This window comes from Mesocricetus auratus, unplaced genomic scaffold (genome assembly GCF_017639785.1).
Source record: "Mesocricetus auratus isolate SY011 unplaced genomic scaffold, BCM_Maur_2.0 Super-Scaffold_100004, whole genome shotgun sequence".
Lineage (NCBI taxonomy): Eukaryota > Metazoa > Chordata > Mammalia > Rodentia > Cricetidae > Mesocricetus > Mesocricetus auratus.
In genome coordinates this window covers 19132514-19151856 of record NW_024429189.1, presented here as the reverse complement: position 1 = coordinate 19151856, position 19343 = coordinate 19132514, and the positions used below count along the sequence as shown (strand labels likewise).

General features: G+C 46.6%; 1 protein-coding gene across 1 annotated transcript in view; it reads right to left on the bottom strand.

Moving 5' to 3' along the window:
- The window catches only part of Kif5c (kinesin family member 5C), a 150826-nt gene that overhangs the window by 4621 nt on the left and 126862 nt on the right, over positions 1-19343 (bottom strand). Inside the window, exons 24-25 of the mRNA XM_040745317.1 lie at positions 13570-13786; positions 12389-12499 (exon numbers count right to left, since the gene is read on the bottom strand). Coding sequence (XP_040601251.1) covers positions 12396-12499; positions 13570-13786 — 321 coding nt within the window. The 3' untranslated portion in view covers positions 12389-12395. The remainder of the gene's footprint in view (positions 1-12388; positions 12500-13569; positions 13787-19343) is intronic.

Sequence of the window (19343 nt, the reverse complement as noted above, 5' to 3'; positions counted from 1 at the left end):
CAGCCCTGAGATTGTACTTCACCTAAGGGTTCATTCTTCCAAACATATCAGAGCCCTGGGCAGAGGGGATTGGTCGTCCTGTGTGCCCAAGGGCAGGGAGGTGCTGGGTGCATACCTTACATTGTGAGGTTGCAGATTGACACAATCACCACAGGCAACCCATGTTGACACAGGAAGTATTCAGCACACAAATGCCATGGCACAGCCTCAAAAACTCCAGCAGACCATGAAGTGACAACATTTCCAAAAGAAAGATGGCATTCAACCCCCACACACAACCCCCACCCCCTGAAGTACAAGATCCAGCACGTTTGGCCTAACAGCTTGAACAAAATGGGGGGTGAGGGCAAAAGGGAGGCCCAACCTACTTAGTTTAGTCACCTCAAGGGCAGTGAGGAAGAGGTGGGTTGTGACAGGTTGCTGAATGAAAAAGCAGAAGCCGAAGCAGGGTCCTTTCTCCACTACAATGACGTGTCCCCCCTCGCTCAAATTCTCAGATCATTTTGGGTCAGCTGGAGTGTCTCCATCCATCCTCCCACTACCCGGATGTCCATTCCCTTTGATGAATGCACCACAGAGAATGGAAGTAAACGCTGAAGGTAAATTGTTTCACTCCACAAGAAAAGCTCGTCTGCCCGTTTTCGTCTTAGTACCTGCTTCTGTTGACCGTCTCTCCAGGGCTGTAGGAGAGTTGCTCAGTCGTCTAACAGTTGCAAGGAACCAGACCGAGAGACGAGGCAGTGTACTAACCTGAGGCTCTGCCAAGCGGAGGCCAGCAGCCCAGAGTGGGAACGTGTGACCAGATTTAGAAGGAAATAGAATCACCTTGTTTTAGAAGGGCCAGAGAAAGCCAAAGGAGCTAATTATATATATAAGGGTTTTGCAAGACGTATTTCGATTCCAACCCTCCTCGACTTTGGCTTTTGAAATTGCTTGCAATAGATTTAAGCTTAATCCAAACAGTACATAGTTTTATCTTTCCCTTTCTATAGTTCAATCCCCATTTATAAGAATTACCAGTTACAGTTTGCTTATCACTGTGGTGCAATCTGCAGCAGAGGGGGGAAGAAATAGTTCCGCATTTATGATGGGAGAAATGCATAGCCCAGATTACTGAAGCAAGTTCTTCCTGGTGCCACCAAGTCTCCCTCTGCGCTCCAGGTGGTGGTTTCCAAGCCGTCAGCACCACCCACTGCAGGTACCGCTGTCCTAGTCCCTGCAGACCGACTTCTTCAGACCCCAGCCTCATAACTGCTAAGGTTAGTCAGTATTGTGAAGGTCAAAGTTATGCTAAGTTCTTCTCTGGCTTTCTTTTTTTAAATTCCTTCCTTGTGATCTTGTCAGGTCCCCACACAAGGGCCCTAAACTCTCCCTGCATCATTGGGCAACAGCCAAGAATCTTCTCTGAAGTGGCAAGCATGGCTGCTTTCTTCACAAACTCTAGCCAAGGCCATGCAGAGAAACAGAAGGTAGCAGCAGCTTGGAGAAGTAGCTGCCATCTATCAGAGCGGGCTTCAAAGAGGTCTGCAAAGTGCAAAGCAATGCCAACTAGCTAAGGGTTTTTTTTGTTTGTTTTTTTTTTATTTTACGAGACAGGGTTTCTCTGTATTGTTTTGGTGGCTATCGGTCCAGCACGCCCTCGAACTCACAGAGATCCACCTGCCTCTGCCTCCCGAGTGCTGGGATTAAAGGTGTGTGCCACCACTGCCCAGCCTAGCTAAGGGTTTTGAAAAGGCAATTTTTCCCTAACATGTCATGTATGCTGGTAGTCGTTCACATGTACATAGCCAAATAAAGACACACAACCACATACACACAGTTAAAAGAAAATAAACTGTTTACAAAGTGTTCAGTGGTTAAGAACCATACTGCTCTTGCAGACGACCAGAGTTTAGTTCCCAGCACCCTCCTGTAACTCCAGCTCTAAGGGACCTGACACCTTCTTCTGGCCTCTAGAGGCATCTGTTCTCATGTACACACACACACACACACACACACACACACACACACACACACACAATTAAAAATAAAACTTCTTTTTAAGTCACTTATGGTAACTTATTCAAATGAACCATTCACTTAATGTTTTAGTTTTAAATTTTTATACAATACATACATACAACTAAAGTCCTTTGTTGCCACTGATCTTCTTTAAGGGTACAAAGTGTCCTGAGGCCAAAACTTTAAGAACTGGCACAGACCAGCTCCAACTCCCTAGCCTAAGGCCCATTTTGACCCTTCTTTTTGGAACATAGAATAAGGAGCCCTGGCTAGCTGGTGTGGACCTGCACAGAAACAGGCACAGGGCTGCTTCTGACAAACCCTGACTCCTCCCTCGGGCCCACGAGTAGGATGAAACATGGCGTCCTGGTCTTTCATTCCTTTCTGCTTTGGTTCCTCAGCTTACCACTTCAATTCGGCCCCTTAGCCTCTCAGAGAGCTCGGACTAACGTTGCTCATGTCCTTTCAAGGCTAAAGGCACAGCGATGTCATTGTCCTAACCTGCAGCCACTGTGAGTTTCAGGAGAACCTTCATGACAACTCCTTTACCCTAACTCCCAAGCGTGCACCTCGGTACCCCACACCCCTTACTCCTGCACAAAGGCAATTATCCACGAGGGTCAGGCTGTAGCCTGAAATAGAAGGAACCATCTCCTGAGAACCACCTGCCCCCAGCAATATGGGCTTCTGTATACCCCCATAGAGCAAGAACCGAGACAATGATAAACAAACCACACCTTGACTAGTACTGTACCTCTTGACCCCTGACCCATTCTCCCTGTAGAAAAATGTTAAGCTTACATCAAGCACCCTGAGACAGACTTGGGCTCAGGAGACCTTACTTATCCCTTTTCCTGATGTGGCCACACTGAACAAGTGTGCCTATGACTTTTGCCATCTGCCTGGCATATGGGAAGGTGGTCCACCCTCGGTTCTGGGGCCTGTGGAACCTTACTCTGGTTATGAGACTTGCAAATGCCTTGTCTGTGCCCACATATCCTAAGCCCTAGGTACACTTGATCTTCAAAGGACCCTGTAAGCCGGACTCATACCGAAGTGTTCCAGCACCACGTCAGAGCCTAGTCACTGTTTCTTCCTGTAGTAGACTCCTCGAATGAATGAGCTTTGTGATCATGTGGTAGCTTGATGTAATTGGACCCATAATTTCATAGGGAGTGGCACTATTAGGAGGTGTGGCTTTGTTGGAGTAGGCATGGCATTGATGGAGGAAGTGTGTCACTGTGGGGGTGGGCTTTGAGGTTTCCTATGCTCAGGATACCGCCCACTGTCTCAGTTGACTTCCTATTGCCTTCAATACGTAGGACTCTCAGCTACTCATCCAGCACCATGTCTGCCTGCATGTCATGCCATCATGCTCCCCAACATGATAATAATGGACTGAACCTCTGAAACTGTAAGTGAGCCACCCCAATTAAATGTTTTCCTTTATAAGAGCTGCTGTGGTCATGGTGTCTCTTCACAGCAATAGAAACCCTAACTGAGACAGATCATTTAGTCACCAGCAGCCAGGATTTTGGAAGAGCACTATGAACGGTCTAGATGTTTAGAGGGGGCTGCACCTGTCTGGAGGATGCCTACAGGCCACCAGTGAGACTCAGTGTCTGGATTTCAGGAGCTAAGCTGACAGCCACATCTGGTCCACCCTCCCTGTGCAGTGTGACCCCATTTATGCTGAGTACAGCAAGCTTTGTGAACATCTTAGGGATACACAAGATAATTTACTTGTGATTGGGTGTCACATCCAAGAAAGGGTGACAGTGGAGACACATCCTAACAATGGGACAACACAAATGAGATTTGGGTGATTATGACAAAAGGTCACAGATGGGAGAGACAGGAGAAAGTCAGGGACGCAGATGAGCAGAGTGAATGGTGTCCTCTTGGGAAACTCAGCCAGCAGCCTAAGGCCTAAAAGAAGGGCCTTGGTTTACCAGTAACCAAGTGGGCATGAGGAAACTCCTGCCTGGATGGGGGAGGGAGAGGCTGGGGGACGACGTCCTGAGGACATTGGAGTGTCGAGGAAGACATACACATACTGTAATTGGGCCAAAATCAGCTTCCTTGTAAGTGAAGATGGTGAAAGGGAGCGTGATGGTGGCAGGGGGCGGGGTGGGGGTGTACTGGGAGCCAAGGAAACTCGCAGGAGAGAACTGAGTTAGAATTACTGATCTCCCGTCTCAGCTGCACATCTGGAATCTCCCTTGCACGAGCCCCCCTTTACCGTGATGAGACATAAAGTAATATGTGCATTCCAAGTGGATGCATCCATCAGGGCAGGGCGAAGGTCCGTTCTGGAGCAGGTGCACAGCGCAGGCTGCAGCAGGAGTTGGGATTTCAGGCTGGGTCACAGCGGACTACTGTGGCAGCAGTCAGCAATGAACATAGGCTTCACTGTACATCCATTTCCACCCCATTATCCAGGAATTTAAAGGTGCTACTTATACTGACAATTCACAAGTCTATTCACATTAGAGATCCGAAATAGGGTGGCTATCCTTCAACGATAGTTACCAGTCCAGGGACTGCCGGGTCACAGTAGGCTGCCTAGGCTCCTCTGGGCCATGCTAAGCAAGGGATCCTGACAGACTGTGGAAGTGGCTGCCCAAATGCTTCCCTTGTGTCTCAAAACATGAAACCAGAACAGAAAACCATTGATTTGCTATATTAAATATACTTCCCAAGCGCTAAATGACACTCTGCATCTACCACTATAGTTTCCAAAATGGCTTCAAACATTTTACCAACGCTTATCAAAACATTCCCCCACACCTACAGCTTCAGACTCTGTATTTCTCTTTAATTTCTCTTTAGCTGTCTCCAGACCAGCACTTAGTAGGGAAATGATGCGATGGGTTCCAGCACAAGCAGAGACATGCTGTGGTTTTTAACAGAAGGGGTGTGATACCTTGGTCTGGTCAAGGCACACGCAAGTAAGGGTACATGGATGGCAGCAGCAGCACACAGAGGTCATATCGCAATCTGCTGCTCACTCTCAATGAAAACTCATCGTTTATTAAATTATGCTAAGGCTAAGTGGTTTGCATTCTTGATTTGTAGTTTTGTTTTAATACAATTTCTAAATTGGTTTTGACTTTATGGCTATGTTAAATATGTAAGAACAGGGAATGTATACTGTTTTAAATTTATAAACATTTAAGTATTAAAGTACGTTCAATCAACATTGGGGAGAGACCGCTGAGAATTGTATTCCTTAGAAATATTTTTACCATTCCTATTTGAGGAAAATCTTATAGTCTAGATCAGTGGTTCCCAATCTGTGGGTCACAACCCCTTGGAGTTCACATGGCCCCTTTATGGGGGTCTCCTAAGATCACTGGAAAACACAGATATTTACATTATGATTCATAAAAGTTTTGAAATAGCAATGAAAATGATTTTATGGTTGGGGGTCATCACAACATGAGGAACTGTATTAATATGGTTCAAAGCATTAAGAAGGTTGAGAACCACTGGTCTAGATATAAGGGAAAGAGATAACTATATCCCCCTATACATAATGTAGATACATGAATATCTCCACATACATCTAAACACACACTCACACACACACAATGTTGAAAATGTGCTTTCAAAGCCTAATAGGTGAGGATTCAGCAATGCCCTCCTAGCGCCATCTGGTGGATACATTTGAACAAGTCCCCATCAGATTGCCGAAGAATTGCCAAGAGGAGCTATCTCCAGGGCCCTCAGAACCAGAGCGCTGGATAAATATTTAACTGGGTGTCTACACTCAGTGTGGAGCCGCCAACAAGCACTCCACACAGCCTGAGAGGGTCATCTCACACCTTGTCTATTCTCAGGCCTGCAGCCCTTCTCCCCTCCACCCTGCTAATAATGCTTTTCCCTTGCTTGAGAAAGGAGGCCCAGTGCTGGGCAGGCTGCCCTCTCTGCCCACCCCACCTACCTTCTCACTGCACCTGCCTACTCTTGCCACCTTAGCTGTATGGACACCACCAGTTAGTAATCAGCTATGATGTAACGTCACCTGCTTTTTAAGAGAGGGGCACCCATCTCAACCCTACCCTCTCCTTACCTCTGCCTTCCATCAAATATAGCTCCACAATATCTGACTCATCCCTCCTTACCACCCCACCCCACCCACCACCCAGCACCGCTACCCATCACCCAGTACCACCCACCACCACCATCCGTCATCCAGCTCCACACAAACTCTCCTAAATCTGTCCAAGGTCACCACCATCTAGTGACTGTCTCCCTGAAACCTCACATCCTCAGATCTTCCCCTAGTGTCACCTCCTTTTTATGACCCCTTGCTTGTCAGTTTTCAGGCCAATTTATCTGTCCCCAACCTCCACTCCCCTCTATTCTGTGGACCTTCTCTAAGACATCAGATCGCAAACACGATCTATGGATCTTCACACTCAAGGCCTCTGGCCCCGGCCTCAGCTGAGCTTCAGAATCCTGGCCACCTACTGTGGAAAAATGTGCCCCAAATTTGAAAAGTTCTACCCTTAAGACTATGGAAGTAAACAACCCACAAGTCTCAGGAAGTCTCTGAAACTGATCAGGAATGTAAGCATCCCCACTATCCCAGAAAGGTTAGATGAGCAAGCAGTAAGGTCTACAGAGAGAGTCTCCTGCCTGCCTAGCTACCTACAAGTCATGCGGAGAACATCGGGGTTCCAGCTAGAGTGGACTTTCAATGATGCAGTTGTCTTTGGGTCATCCTTGTTCCTGTAAGCAACCCTAATTAATCTAATTGATTCACCCAGGCTGGACTTTGGTGTAATGGTTACTTTGGTCTGTTAATTGGTTCCTTATCTGGGATGAAAAGATAATTATTTGTGCTGCACCTCCAAGGAGTAAGGCCACAGAACATAAATGGTACCTAATCGGGGATGGGTATAAACCAAAGAAGGACTGGCTGCATGGCCCCTGCAATGGTTGTTAAGACATGTAACCGAAGCTGGGCGATGGTGGCGCACGCCTTTAATCCCAGCACTCGGGAGGCAGAGGCAGGCAGATCTCTGTGAGTTCGAGGCCAGGCTGGACCGACAGCCTCCAAAACAATACAGAGAAACCCTGTCTCGTAAAATCAAAAAAAAAAAAGACATGTAACCGAGGCTGATTACTGTGAGAGGAAGTCCTAATATGATTGCCTTTCCCTGCGTGCTATGGGGTGGTGTGCCTCTTGCTGTAAGTGGCGGCTGCAGTTTTTATGACATTTGTGATAGGACATAAAACCAAGGCCACACTGTCTGTTACTGGATTCCCCATCTTTGTGGCCATCTTTGGTATGGGATGGCATGAATCCTTGATGAATGGAGTCCCCCTCATGACTATGGGATGCCTCAAAGAGATGATGGATTACATATGTGTTACAGTCTCAGAGAGGGACCTGTGTGAGATGAGACCATGAACTGGTTGTAGTAGCAGTGGTCTGGCCCCTCCATGGATGAAAAGACATGTAACTGAGGCTTGGCTGTCTTCTCAGGTAGAGCTTGCTGGTTTGAGGGGCACTTAGAATGGGTAAAGAACATGTAGCAACTGCTTGTGTTAGCCCAGCTTGGAAAGGAAAGTAGAAAATGGGAGGATGACATAGAGGTGCTGCCTTGTCACTTCTTCTGGATACAGGAATGGAACAGTCTATGTTAAATAGCCCCTTCTGGGATCCAAAAGACTGGAGCCTATGGAAGAAACCAACTAATGATGAAGAAGGGAACAAAGTAAAAGTTATTTAACAAAGCACAAAGAGTTGGACAGTGGTGGCGCATGCCTTTAATCCCAGCACTCGGGAGGTAGAGGCAGGTGGATCTCTGTGAGTTCGAGGCCAGCCTGATTTATGGAGTGAGTTCCAGGACAACCAGGACTACACAGAGAAACCCTGTCTCTAAAGCAAACAACAATAAAATCCATAGCCCTCAGAAGGGAAATGTGTAACTCAGTACATGTGGGCCTTAAAATGGCCCATGCAAGACCAGGAAGCATCCGTCTCTCAGTTTCGTGAACTGGAAAAGACTTTTAAACATAAAAGGGGCTGCCATCACCTGAATTGTGAGGCTGTGGAACACGGGTGAAGATGGGATCAGTGTGAGTGTTGTGGCAATGAAGAAACTGAGGCAAAAGCTGGGGACGCTGAGCTGTCACATGAGGAACCAGTGTCTGATGGGATGGAGGGGCTCAGAGGCACCATTAGGACGAAAAGCCATCACCAGGTGTGGTCCTCATGAATACAAAGGGCTGGAAGATGATAAAGTGACAGGCGTCACTGAGACAATCAGCTTGAGAGAGGCAGTGTTGGATGCCTAGCTTTCTGGGCCTGATGGACCCATTTTCACAGTTTAAAAAGAGACTGACTCAGTGGGGACACCAGGAATGCTACAGGGCCTTACTGAGCACCGTGGTAATCTGTGACCTTCATGGTGTATGAGAAACTCTGGCAGATCTGAACATCACAGCCAACGCGTACGTTGGGTTCAGAAAACACAACAGCAATCGAGAGATGATGAAAAAAAAAAGGCAAAATGGGAGGGATCGGCAGGGGCTAGCAAGTGTAGCAAGATTTGTGCTAGCCAAACGCAGTGCCAGCGGGCTTCTAAAAGGCTTAAAAGCCTGAGCTGTAGTAGTTCACAGAAGATAGAAATGGTAAAGTAATATCCATGACAAAGACTAACCCTGGCCTGGGCTGAGCTGAGGCCACAGTATAGCATGTGTTAAGGTGGAACCTGCCCAGGCTGATGAAAAGGCTGGGTTACAGTGCTATGCTGCAGCCTGTCTGAACCCAGGAGTCAGTGCCAGCAGCAGGTGAAGAGTGCATCCCTTTGCACCAAGCCTACAAGCTGGCCTCACCAACAACAGCACAGGTAAAGAGACACACAGCAGCCCTGTGACGACAGCAGGATGGAGGCTGGATGGCTCAAGGGAAATGTCTATTACAGAGGGTTAAACGGGGGAGTGTCTCCCATCCATACCACCACACATAACATTGAACTTTTTTTCTTTTCTCTTTTCATTTATTTATTTGTTTGTTTTGTTTATTTATTTTGATTTGTCAAGACAGGATTTCTCTGTGCATCACTCCTAACTGTCCTGGAACTAGACCAGGCTGACCTGGAACTCAAGAGATCCATTTGCCTCTGCCTCCCAAGTGCTGGGACTAAAGGGATGTGCCACCATGACTAGTTTCTGACATTGCGCTTTTGAAGAACAAACTTAGAAACGTGATGGGATCTTTTTGTATGTATTAGGTCTTGTTAAGATTTCTCTTCTAGTACGCCCTTAGCAGCTCAAAAGCAACTGGCATGTACTTGAAATGGATGACAATGGTCCTTCAGAGGTCCTGTACACATTCTGTAAAAAGGTTTTGTTATAAAACGACAACTCTCGAGTATCTTGCAGATTTATAAAAGCGTGTAGAAGAGCAGTTAAGGCAGACATTGAACTTAAATGGAGGCATCCTGCATGAGCAGTAAAGTGTGCTTCCAGAAGCCAAAAGATTCTTACAACATCGCAGTGAAAAAAAAATATCTCAGAGCCAGCCTTGGCCTGATTATGGAGGATTTGTTGGCTAGCGAGAAGTTCTACTCCCCACCCCTGGAAAAAAAAAAGCCCATTGCCCATTGCCACTGCTATTGGTTCCATGCCAGAATTAAACGGTGAGACCTTACTGGCAAAGATGATGCATGCATTGATTATAAAACATAGAGAAGTCAGGCTGGGACTAAACTGGAAGTTTCCTCCCTGCGGCTTTCATAATGCTGGAAGGTGCTGTGCAGGCTGCTGGGGACAACTGTCACCAACAATCCTACACTGGACCCTGCATGCTGCACTATCAAAACGCCAAGCAGGGTATAACCACAGGTGCAATAGTGGCATAGATAGTTTGGGGTATGACAAACTGATTAGATTTAAAGCCCACTCTGTAGGAGGGGATTCATTTCTGGTACTGTAAGCTAAGAATGCTCACAGGCCCCAATGGAAAAGCAGCTGACATTGTTTTATTAAGTGGATGTAATGTTCCTGCCACACTGCCTTCTAATTATTTGTGCATATGCATGTGGGTTACTGTTGATGTTAGAAGTTGGTCATGGAAGGAAACGTCCTCCTGCAAATGATGGCATACCGCAGAAACTCATGACCCTTGGTGAAACACTTGAGAACAATGTACTATTGCTGTGATACAGCAGCTTAAAACTTGGTCTTAGATAGACATCTAGGTCATTTCCTCTGGGGTTCAGTGAACATCACAGAAGAGAGAATAGAAAGAATGTCAAGAGACAGAGGAAGTTGTGGAATGTCCTCTGAATTGAAACATTCCATCCTGAAAACCTCATTAACATTTAGGATACAAACAATTCACAAATCTCAGGAAGTCACTGAAACTCACTATGTACACACGGGAAGTACCCAGCTATGGGAACTGGATGGATAAAGTATGCTATAGAGGGGCTTCAATTTTAGCTCAAATCATCCTAAATCACCTGCAACTCACTGAGTAAAGAAAGAAATGAATTGCTATTGTTGTTTCTCTGAAGACTTTGAAACTTTGACCAGTTCTGATTTTTTTTTCTTGAGATAAGCTTTCTACATGTCAGGCTATATAGTTAAGGATGTGAGGATGACCTTGAACTTATGATCTTCCTGTTTCTATATCCAAAATGCTGAGGTTATGGTCACAACAATATAAAACCCAACTAAAGAGCTGCCTTTTCTAGCCTTCTATGTGGCCATGTGCTTCTGATCCTGTCATGGGGATGTAGACCTCAGTTTCCATGGGTCCTCTGAGGGAGGCCACTTAAGGGAGGCTGCTGCAGCCAGGAGTGCTGCCTTGTCTTGCCCTGGCTTCCTTGTGGAAAGATGGCATGAGGCTCAAAGTCTAGCAGAAGTCATTCTGGGGACCGTGAGGTGACCTTGAGGAAAGGAGGCACCACAGAGAACTGTTGGTCTAGGTTACGGTCTGGGTTTCTGTGGTCTCTGTGGACCCCAGCCCCTATGCTTCCCATGAGAAACAAACTGCTATTGTGTATGAGCCATGGGGACTACAGGGAAGCAGGCATTACACTCTGGTGACCCTCAAAACCACTAGCTATTCTTGGTGAAAACAGAGAGGCCCAGGAAGGTCCCATCCCGCCAGCAGCTTGGCCTGTGGTCCAAGGTGCTGCCTCCACCCACCAAAGCTGGCACTTTTCTTCCTGCAGTGTTGTACCGAACCCAGGGTCCCTACATGCTAAGTACATTCTCCGCCCCCACCCCCATCTCCACCTCCACGCCTCACCAGAATTTCAGGCTTTTCTGTGTTAAACTGCCCCCAAATGCCTACCTTTCAGATTTTGTCCTCACTACTGACAGCATGCAATCAAAAACAATTCAGTAAAATCCAATTTAATTTTATTTCAGATTGAAGGCACAGTTTGGACATGAATGGCTGGCTCACTGGCAAGATCATTTAAGATATGGTGGTGACACTGCTAGGTAGGTTGTCCCAGTGCAGACTACCTAGGCCTGCCCTCTGCTTCCTGCTCACCTGACCAGGCCCTGCTCCTTGTTGTTTGTGGAAAGCTGGGCCTTAGCAGCACCATAATTGTGCCCTGCGTGAGGGCTCTGCTCCCACCCATTCAGAAAGGACTAAATACATGGGGGCTCTCCTCTGTTGCTCTTGATCATCAGGACATCACTTGAGGATGCTCACCTGCCTTGTTAGCTAGCCTCCCTAGTGAGGGCCCAGAGCCCGGGAGCAGCATGCCTGATCATCTCCTCCCATCTACACACTCAAAGTCCGAGTTTTCTAACCATCTATTGTTCACCTGCCAGTCCAACCTATTCAGTTACTAAGGATAGGCTTGGCTCTTCCCTTTCTCTCTCCTCAAAAATATATCACTTTTTTGCTGTCAGAGCAATATTGAGCATGTGGGTTTCAGAAACTAGGGCTCACAGGCCACATCTCAAAGAAAGTGGATGTAATATAAACCATACATTCTTCAAAACCCTGTTTGTCGAGGCTCACAGTAAGTACAAAAACATGACAGTTCCTGAGACCAAAAGCACCTGCTGCATCTATCTGGCTTTGTAGATACAGCTGCAGAGGGAAGCCCCACAGACCAACGAAAGCTCAGATGAGGCACTCATCATCATGAGAAGTGGGTGATTAGGCCAGGCCTGGCTCAGGGTTGCACCAACCCCAGGGACCTGTGGCTACAGAACCCTCATGGCTCTCTATGTTGTCTTGTCTGGATCCTAGGCCTCTCCTGGAACAGAGCTGAACTTATTTCTATTAGACAATGTGGCTGAAGGCTGGAGTAGGGCTCTGGAGTAGCAAGAGGGCTCTGCCCCCAAATAAGCCCAGGTCTGCTGCAAAGAGAAAACACCCCAGACTGCAGGGACTCACTCTGCATTTACTTCTGGTAGTGAGTAGGGTTTGAAGAGCCACCTCCTCCTCGGACGGCATGGACAGCTGTTGGAGATGATGCCGGGTAATGTCCTGGGCGGATGGGCTTGGCTATATCCCAAGGATAGGAGAGAGAACAACAACATTAGTGACAACCAGTCATGATGCTTATCAACACTTATCACCGCTTCCTAGACCATTAGACCTTTCTGTCAAACGAGGTCTGACCTTTGAGAAGTACAGTTAGTAAATTCAGGGTACCCACATAATTCAGGGAACAAGAAGAAAAAAAAACTGGCTTATTAATCATCTTATTTTTAAGAGCGAAAAATAAATAAATAAATAGAAAAATAAATAAATAAATAAATGGAAATTAGAAGCAAAGGATTTGGGATCTCATCTGCAGTAGCTCCATAGTTCCCCATAGGTTTCATAAGAATTCTATCTGTGATGAGTTTTCTAGGAAAAGAGGCCACAATTTTCAGTAGACTCTCAAAGGGTAAGAAATCCAAAAAATTCAATATATCACTAATCTATGGGGTTTTAAGAATGGAAACACAAAGGTGCTATCTCACAATATAGCTATAAAACAGTATCTGATGGAAAATAATGTTACATGTTATTAGAGATGTTTTGATTAAAAACAACTCTAGAGAACACCTGCATATCCCATAATTCCCCCTGGCTTTGGCCTGGCATCTACAATGGAGCAGCAGCTACAGCCACCATTCTTATTCCTGCAAAATGCCCCACTCCATAGGCCTGCGGGCTTGAACTTCAGGGCACCAATCAGCTCCCAGCAACACGCAGCTCAGTGATGCCAGCGGGGCTCTTTCCAGTTATCTCTAAACCAGTGCTTGCAAGAAACTTTCCCAAGGCAGACAGATGGTCTCCTTCATGATCCTGCTGAGACATATTCGTATGTTACACTAGTTCCAGGAGTGTGTCTCTGGTTACAGTCAAGAGCTATGGCGCCGCTGGCTTGTGGGGCTTAGCGTACAGTTCTGAAGAATACACTCCACACAGGAGGACAGTGATGCCTGACTGTCTTGCTTTCCCAGCACGAACACCCAGGTGCCAGGAACTCCACGTCCCACAGTCATATCCTTTCAGATGAGTGAAATCCTAAATAAGAGGCACGGTAGCTCCCAAGCTTCGGAACACACATAGAACACACATACCGATCTGAGCAGAATGTGCCCTCCTGGCCATGTTCTTGGCCCGCACAGCCTCCTTGATGCGATCCACCTCCTGCTGGTAGCGCTTGCGGTCCCTCATGGCATTCTCCTTGGCCTCTTTCAGCGCACTCTCCAGGGCCTTGACGCGCTCAGCTGTAGCACGCAGCCTCTTCTCCAGCTTGGGGAGTTCACAGCGCAGGTCTGCATTGTCCCGGACCAGCTGCAGCAGGGACAAAAAAAGCCGGTTTTGAGCCAGGCCATGTCCCTGGCAGGACAAGGACATGCAAGAAGAGAGACAACCCTGCTCAGCAGCTGAACAATTACGCTACTAGGTTGTCTTTGGTGGCCCGTGTCACCCTGATTCACCAGGAGCAGTAATGAGGGGATGGAGAAAAGCAGAAGCCATATCCAGCCACAGGACGTGTTTATTCTGGGAGAGGGCTTATTGCCTCTCTTGTTTGAGTGTGTACAGTGGAGGGAAGGGGCTGTGAGGAATTTATTACTCTAGGATACATGCATGAGCTGAGAAATTCCAAGTCAGCAAATCGGTACATTCCAGAGTTCTCTGCAGACCTTCCTGCAGCCCACTGCCTGTATTGGCACGGGTGGAAACCCAGCCCTGCAACGTGTTCACAGGAGACGGGGTGGGGGTGGGGGCTCCTTTTCAGCTAGGACCCATAATTAAGAAGCAACAGGCTGACCCTAGGTGGATGCTAGGCTATCATTTCCTGTCACCTGACTTGGTGTAAGGAGCTGAGCCACTCCAAGTTTGGGCGGAGTTGCATATACAAAACGAAAAGGTCACAGTGAGATAATCACTTAGGAACTGTACCCACTAAAACGCACTGACTCCTCACTTGAGGTTTGTGGTAGGTTAACCCTCATCGTCAACATGACCCAAACAATGTGAGATGTGTGTCTCTGAGGACATTTGCGGAGAGGTTTCACTGGGGGAAGACCTATCAAGAGTGTGGTTAGAGCCATCCCATAGGCTGGAGTCTCGCGTTAGAGTAAAGGGGAGAGGGAGAAAGCCGGATGAGCAGAAGTCTTCATCTTTTCTGCTTCCTGAAATGCCCAGAGGTGAGCGAACTCCTGCTAGCCCTGCTACAAGTCAATTTTCCCATCCCGCTTTTCCTGTGCTACGAGACTGTACCCTCAAGCCACAGAATGAAACCTTCCTCTTTACCTGCTTCTTGTCAGGCACGTGGCCACAGAAACGAAAACAGTAACAGATACAGAAAAAGTGGACCCAGAGGGGAAGGCTTTGGGACAGTTTACCCGGGGAACTGTGGAAGAGCCCTGCAGTGGAACTGCAGATTTGGGGGCCCTCCGGTGTCATGGGCAGAGCTTCGTGGACTATTCTGGTGGGAGTTTGGAGAGTGCCTACAGAAGGAAGAGCAGTGGAGGCTGGGCTCATGAAGTGGCTTGCGTAGTAACAGCTCTGTTGTGAACCTACCTAAAGACCGTTCACGTTCTATTCTGGCAAAAAGAAAAAAAAATACCTAGCTGAAAAAAAAAATACCTAGCTGTATTCTATCTCTGCCCTGAACATTTGAGCAGAGTTAAATTCAAAAGTGATGGACTGCCAGGCGTTAGTGGCGCACGCCTTTAATCCCAGCACTCCGGAGGCAGAGGCAGGCGGATCTCTGTGAGTTCGAGACCAGCCTGGTCTACCAAGCAAGTTCCAGGACAGGGTCCAAAACAATACAGAGAAACCCTGTCTTGAAAAATAAAAAAAAAAAAGTGATGGACTAATGAATTTGAAGCAGAAATTTCAAAATAGTATAATATTCAGGCTATGGCATGGCTATTGCTTATTGTTCTTAGATTTGTGATAAAAAGGGAGGTAGCAGAAAGATATGAAATTTGGCAAGGAAAGGAGCCTGAGTGAGCTTAAAGTCAATATGGACAGAATGACTGTAACTGTTAAAGAAATTAAGTTGTTAAAGCTACTAAGGAGAAGCTTCAACCATTATTACAACTAGGACAGTAGAAAAGTTGCCTTTAGGACAAGATCCTCACCCCCCCCCGACCCATGAGCTCAAGCCTAACAATACAAAACATGTTTGAAAATCTTTCCTTTGAAAAGAGTACTTGAACTAAGACAGTTTCCAGGGCACACTGCTCACATGGGGCCACCCAGGAAGTGTTTTCTCAGGTTCAGCCTGGAAGACACAAAGATTACTGCAGCTGTGGTCTGAAGGGGCAAGACTCCATTTTGAGTGAATAGCAGATCTTGTACCACTCATGTGATACTGAATTTGAAGGCATGTAACATCCGAAAGTGAGGGGAGGTGTCGTAGAAGCTTACGCCAGTATTCCCAAAGGCTGCTAAGGCCAGGCAACATGTGTTGAAGAAAGAACTTAGGATTGAGTGTATGTAAAGCTGTGAAAGTAAAGCCCATGCTGCAATGGGGACCCCAGGAGGTGGAGATCTACAAATGTGCAGGCACTCAATAGAGCCAGCCCAAGACAGGGGGGTCACAGGTAGCCATGGCAACAGAGCCTGAGGCATGGGGCTATGAAGCCCACTGGAGCATAGTGATGCTATCACAAGTTGAGATGTTGGATATGGAGATGCAGGGTTTGTTTGGTGTTTGCCCTGGTTCGTTTCTAACTTGGTTTTGCGCAATCTTTTTATGCTTCTCCCTTGTTTCTTCCTTTTGGAAATGTTTTGTATTTCTCCCATGCAGGTGCTCACAGTTAAAAATGTCACCTTTAGTCTCAGAGCAGAGTCTGAATTTAGGCTTTCAAAAAACATTGGTGTTGGTAAGACTTAAGGACTCCTGGAGATGAACTAAATACATTTTGCATAAGATGGCTATGAATTAGGGCTGGAGAGATAACTCAGTGGTTAAGAGCACTGACTACTCTTCTAAAGGACCTGGGTTCAATTTTCAGCACCCACATGGCAATTCACAACTGCCTTTAACTCCAAATTCTGAGGCCCTCACTCAGACATACATGCAGGCAAAACACCAGTGCATATAAAATAAAAATAAATTTTAAAAAGGCTATGAATCTTTTTGTTTTGTTGTTTTTTATTTGTTTTGTTTTTTGAGATAGGGTTTCTCTGTATAACAGCCCTGGCTGTCCTGGAACTTGCTTTGTAGACTGGGCTGGCCTGGAACTCACAGAGCTCCACCTGCCTCTGCCTCTGCCTTCTGAGTGCTGGGTTAAAGGTGTGTACCACCACGCCTAGCTGATGGCTATGAATCTTTAAGGACCAAGGTGTAGTGTTTTGGTTTAAATGTGATTAAGGGGCTGGAGAGAGATGGCTCAGTGGTTAAGAGCACTTGTTCTTGCAGGAAACCAGGTTCGATACCCAACATCCACAGTGGCTCACAACTGACTGGAACTCCAGTTTCAGGGTATTTGGCACCCTCTTCTGGCCTCTTTGGGCACCAGGCATGTACATAGTACACAGGCATACATACAAGCAAAACATTCATACACATAAAATAGAAAAAAATAAATTAAAAATAAACTTTATCTTTTTGGGGTTCACTTGACAGGGAGTGTACTGATGGTGCTTAATTGTCAACTTGACTGTCTTTACAATCATAGCTCTAGGCATATCTTTGATAATTTCCAGAAAGGTTTAACTAAGGAGGGAAGCTCCACCCGAATGGTGGGCATCCTCACCCTACAGGGAGCTGGACTGAGAAAAAGAAGATTCCTTTCACTGTAACCAACCTGGCAGGAGGGAAGACTTTCTAAAGAGAGACACTTGTGTCCCTTTCATCGGTTACCAGACTATTGAGACAATGGTCACCAAGGAATTGGAAGTTCCCCAGAAATTTCATGCTGGCAAAATGGAAAGGCTGGAGTCTTCGTGTCAGCCAGAGGAGGATCTTGTTTCTCAGGAAAAGATTTCATATGGTTTTAAGAATTTTAAGACATACCAGAAGCAGAGACGAAGGCAATAATGTGTGATGATGGGCGGGGCTGCACCTTGAGTAGGGTGGCTTAGTTGCATCTCTTTTGCCCTGGATTTAAACCTAAACCTTATGTAAGTACTCCACAGATGAATGCGGAGGGGAGGGTCGTGGACCTCCTTGCTTGTCCTCTTCCCAATGTGACCACACTGGTTAAATATTTCTCTGCCTTTCGCCGTGCCTCATCATTTTAGTTGGCATTACTGATGACACTGGCTGAGTTAGGACTGCAGACGTCCAGGCTTGCACCCTAAAAACTTGAGTAATACCCCACAACTATTAACCAACTCTGCCTCCATGCATCTCTTGCTATGATGAATTGTACTTTCAAACCATGACGTAGAACAAGTCATTTCTTGTCAGGTATTTAGTCAAAGGAAGGAGAAAAAGTTCTACAGGTCCACGAGGGACTAAAAAAGCAGGACGAGAATCTGGCATGATTTTATTTCTGTCTCTTCTCTTTGGATCAGAGCCCTGCTAGACTCCCCCCACCCAACACACACACACACACACAACCCCTATCCCCCTGTCTCATTCCCCTTGACGACAGATAGAGAAGTCATTGCCCTTAATCTTTTCTCTTGAATTACCTTAGGTTCCAAGAACAGCAGGACTAATCCACAAATACCTTTGTGGCAAGGGACTGACAATATCCCCAAGTAGCAAGCAAGTTTGCAGGATATACCACCCCAAGATGAGGACAGTCACGATGAAGGACAGGCTACAGTACTGCAGATCACCTTGCATGGGACCCACCCAGCCTAGCTTGATGGCACTGGCACAGCCCAGGGTTTTGCACTTTAATCTCCAGTTACAATTGCTGGAATCCAGATGGATCAGAGAAAGGATCAAAAATGAGAAAAGGCATCAGAGCAAGCTGCTGCTGCTCTGACCTATTTTGCTTATGCCAGCAGCAGCTCCATGCCTGGCAGACTTGGCTTTTAATAAATATTCCTTGAATTCATGAATAAAATAATGAGTTGCAGAGCCAGATCTCAAGATGCCTGGCAGTCTTTGCTTCTGTATTTCTCATTATCAATTTGCTTGAATGATTTCACTGTGTTGATCTCCCATCCTCTCTCTGGGGAAATGTCATCAACAGCTTGATGGAAACAAACCTCACAAGTCAAAGAGAAGTGACATGCTCTTACTTGTCTGGCCCAAAGAGTTAGACCATTTGTATCCCACACCAAACCCTAAGAGAGAACGAGTCACACACATGCTGGCATTTATGGAAAGGAAGGGAGGTAAATGGCCTGCCTAAGTCACTGGTACACTGGGCATGCTTATCCCTTCCGTCACTCTGGACAGATGTCAGGGCAATGATCCTAAGGGACACCAGAGATGGCCAAGGCAGGATGAGAAGAACAGCTCAGGTTGCTGGTTCCCACCTGTGTTAGTCACTGGTCAATTGCTGTGAAGAGACACCACAACCATTGCAACTCTTATAAAAGAAAGCATTTAACTGGGGCTTTCTTACAGCTTCAGATGCTAGTCCATTATCATCATTGCTGGGAGCTTAACAACATACAGGCAGACATGGTGATGGAGAAGTATCTGAGAGTTATACATCCTGATTCACAGGCAGCATCCTGGGCCTGGAATGGGATTTTGAAACCTCAAAGCCCACCCCTGTGACACATTTCCTCCAACAAGGCCACACACCTACACCAACAAGGCCATACCTCCAGTCCTTCTAATCTTTCAAATAGTGCCCCTCTCAGACATCCAAATATATGAGCCTACAGAAGCCATTCCCATTCAAACCTCCATGCCATCTGTAGGACAAAGTAATGTCTCCTTGGCAGTCAAATAAGGGACCTGAGCCAGCATGCTCAG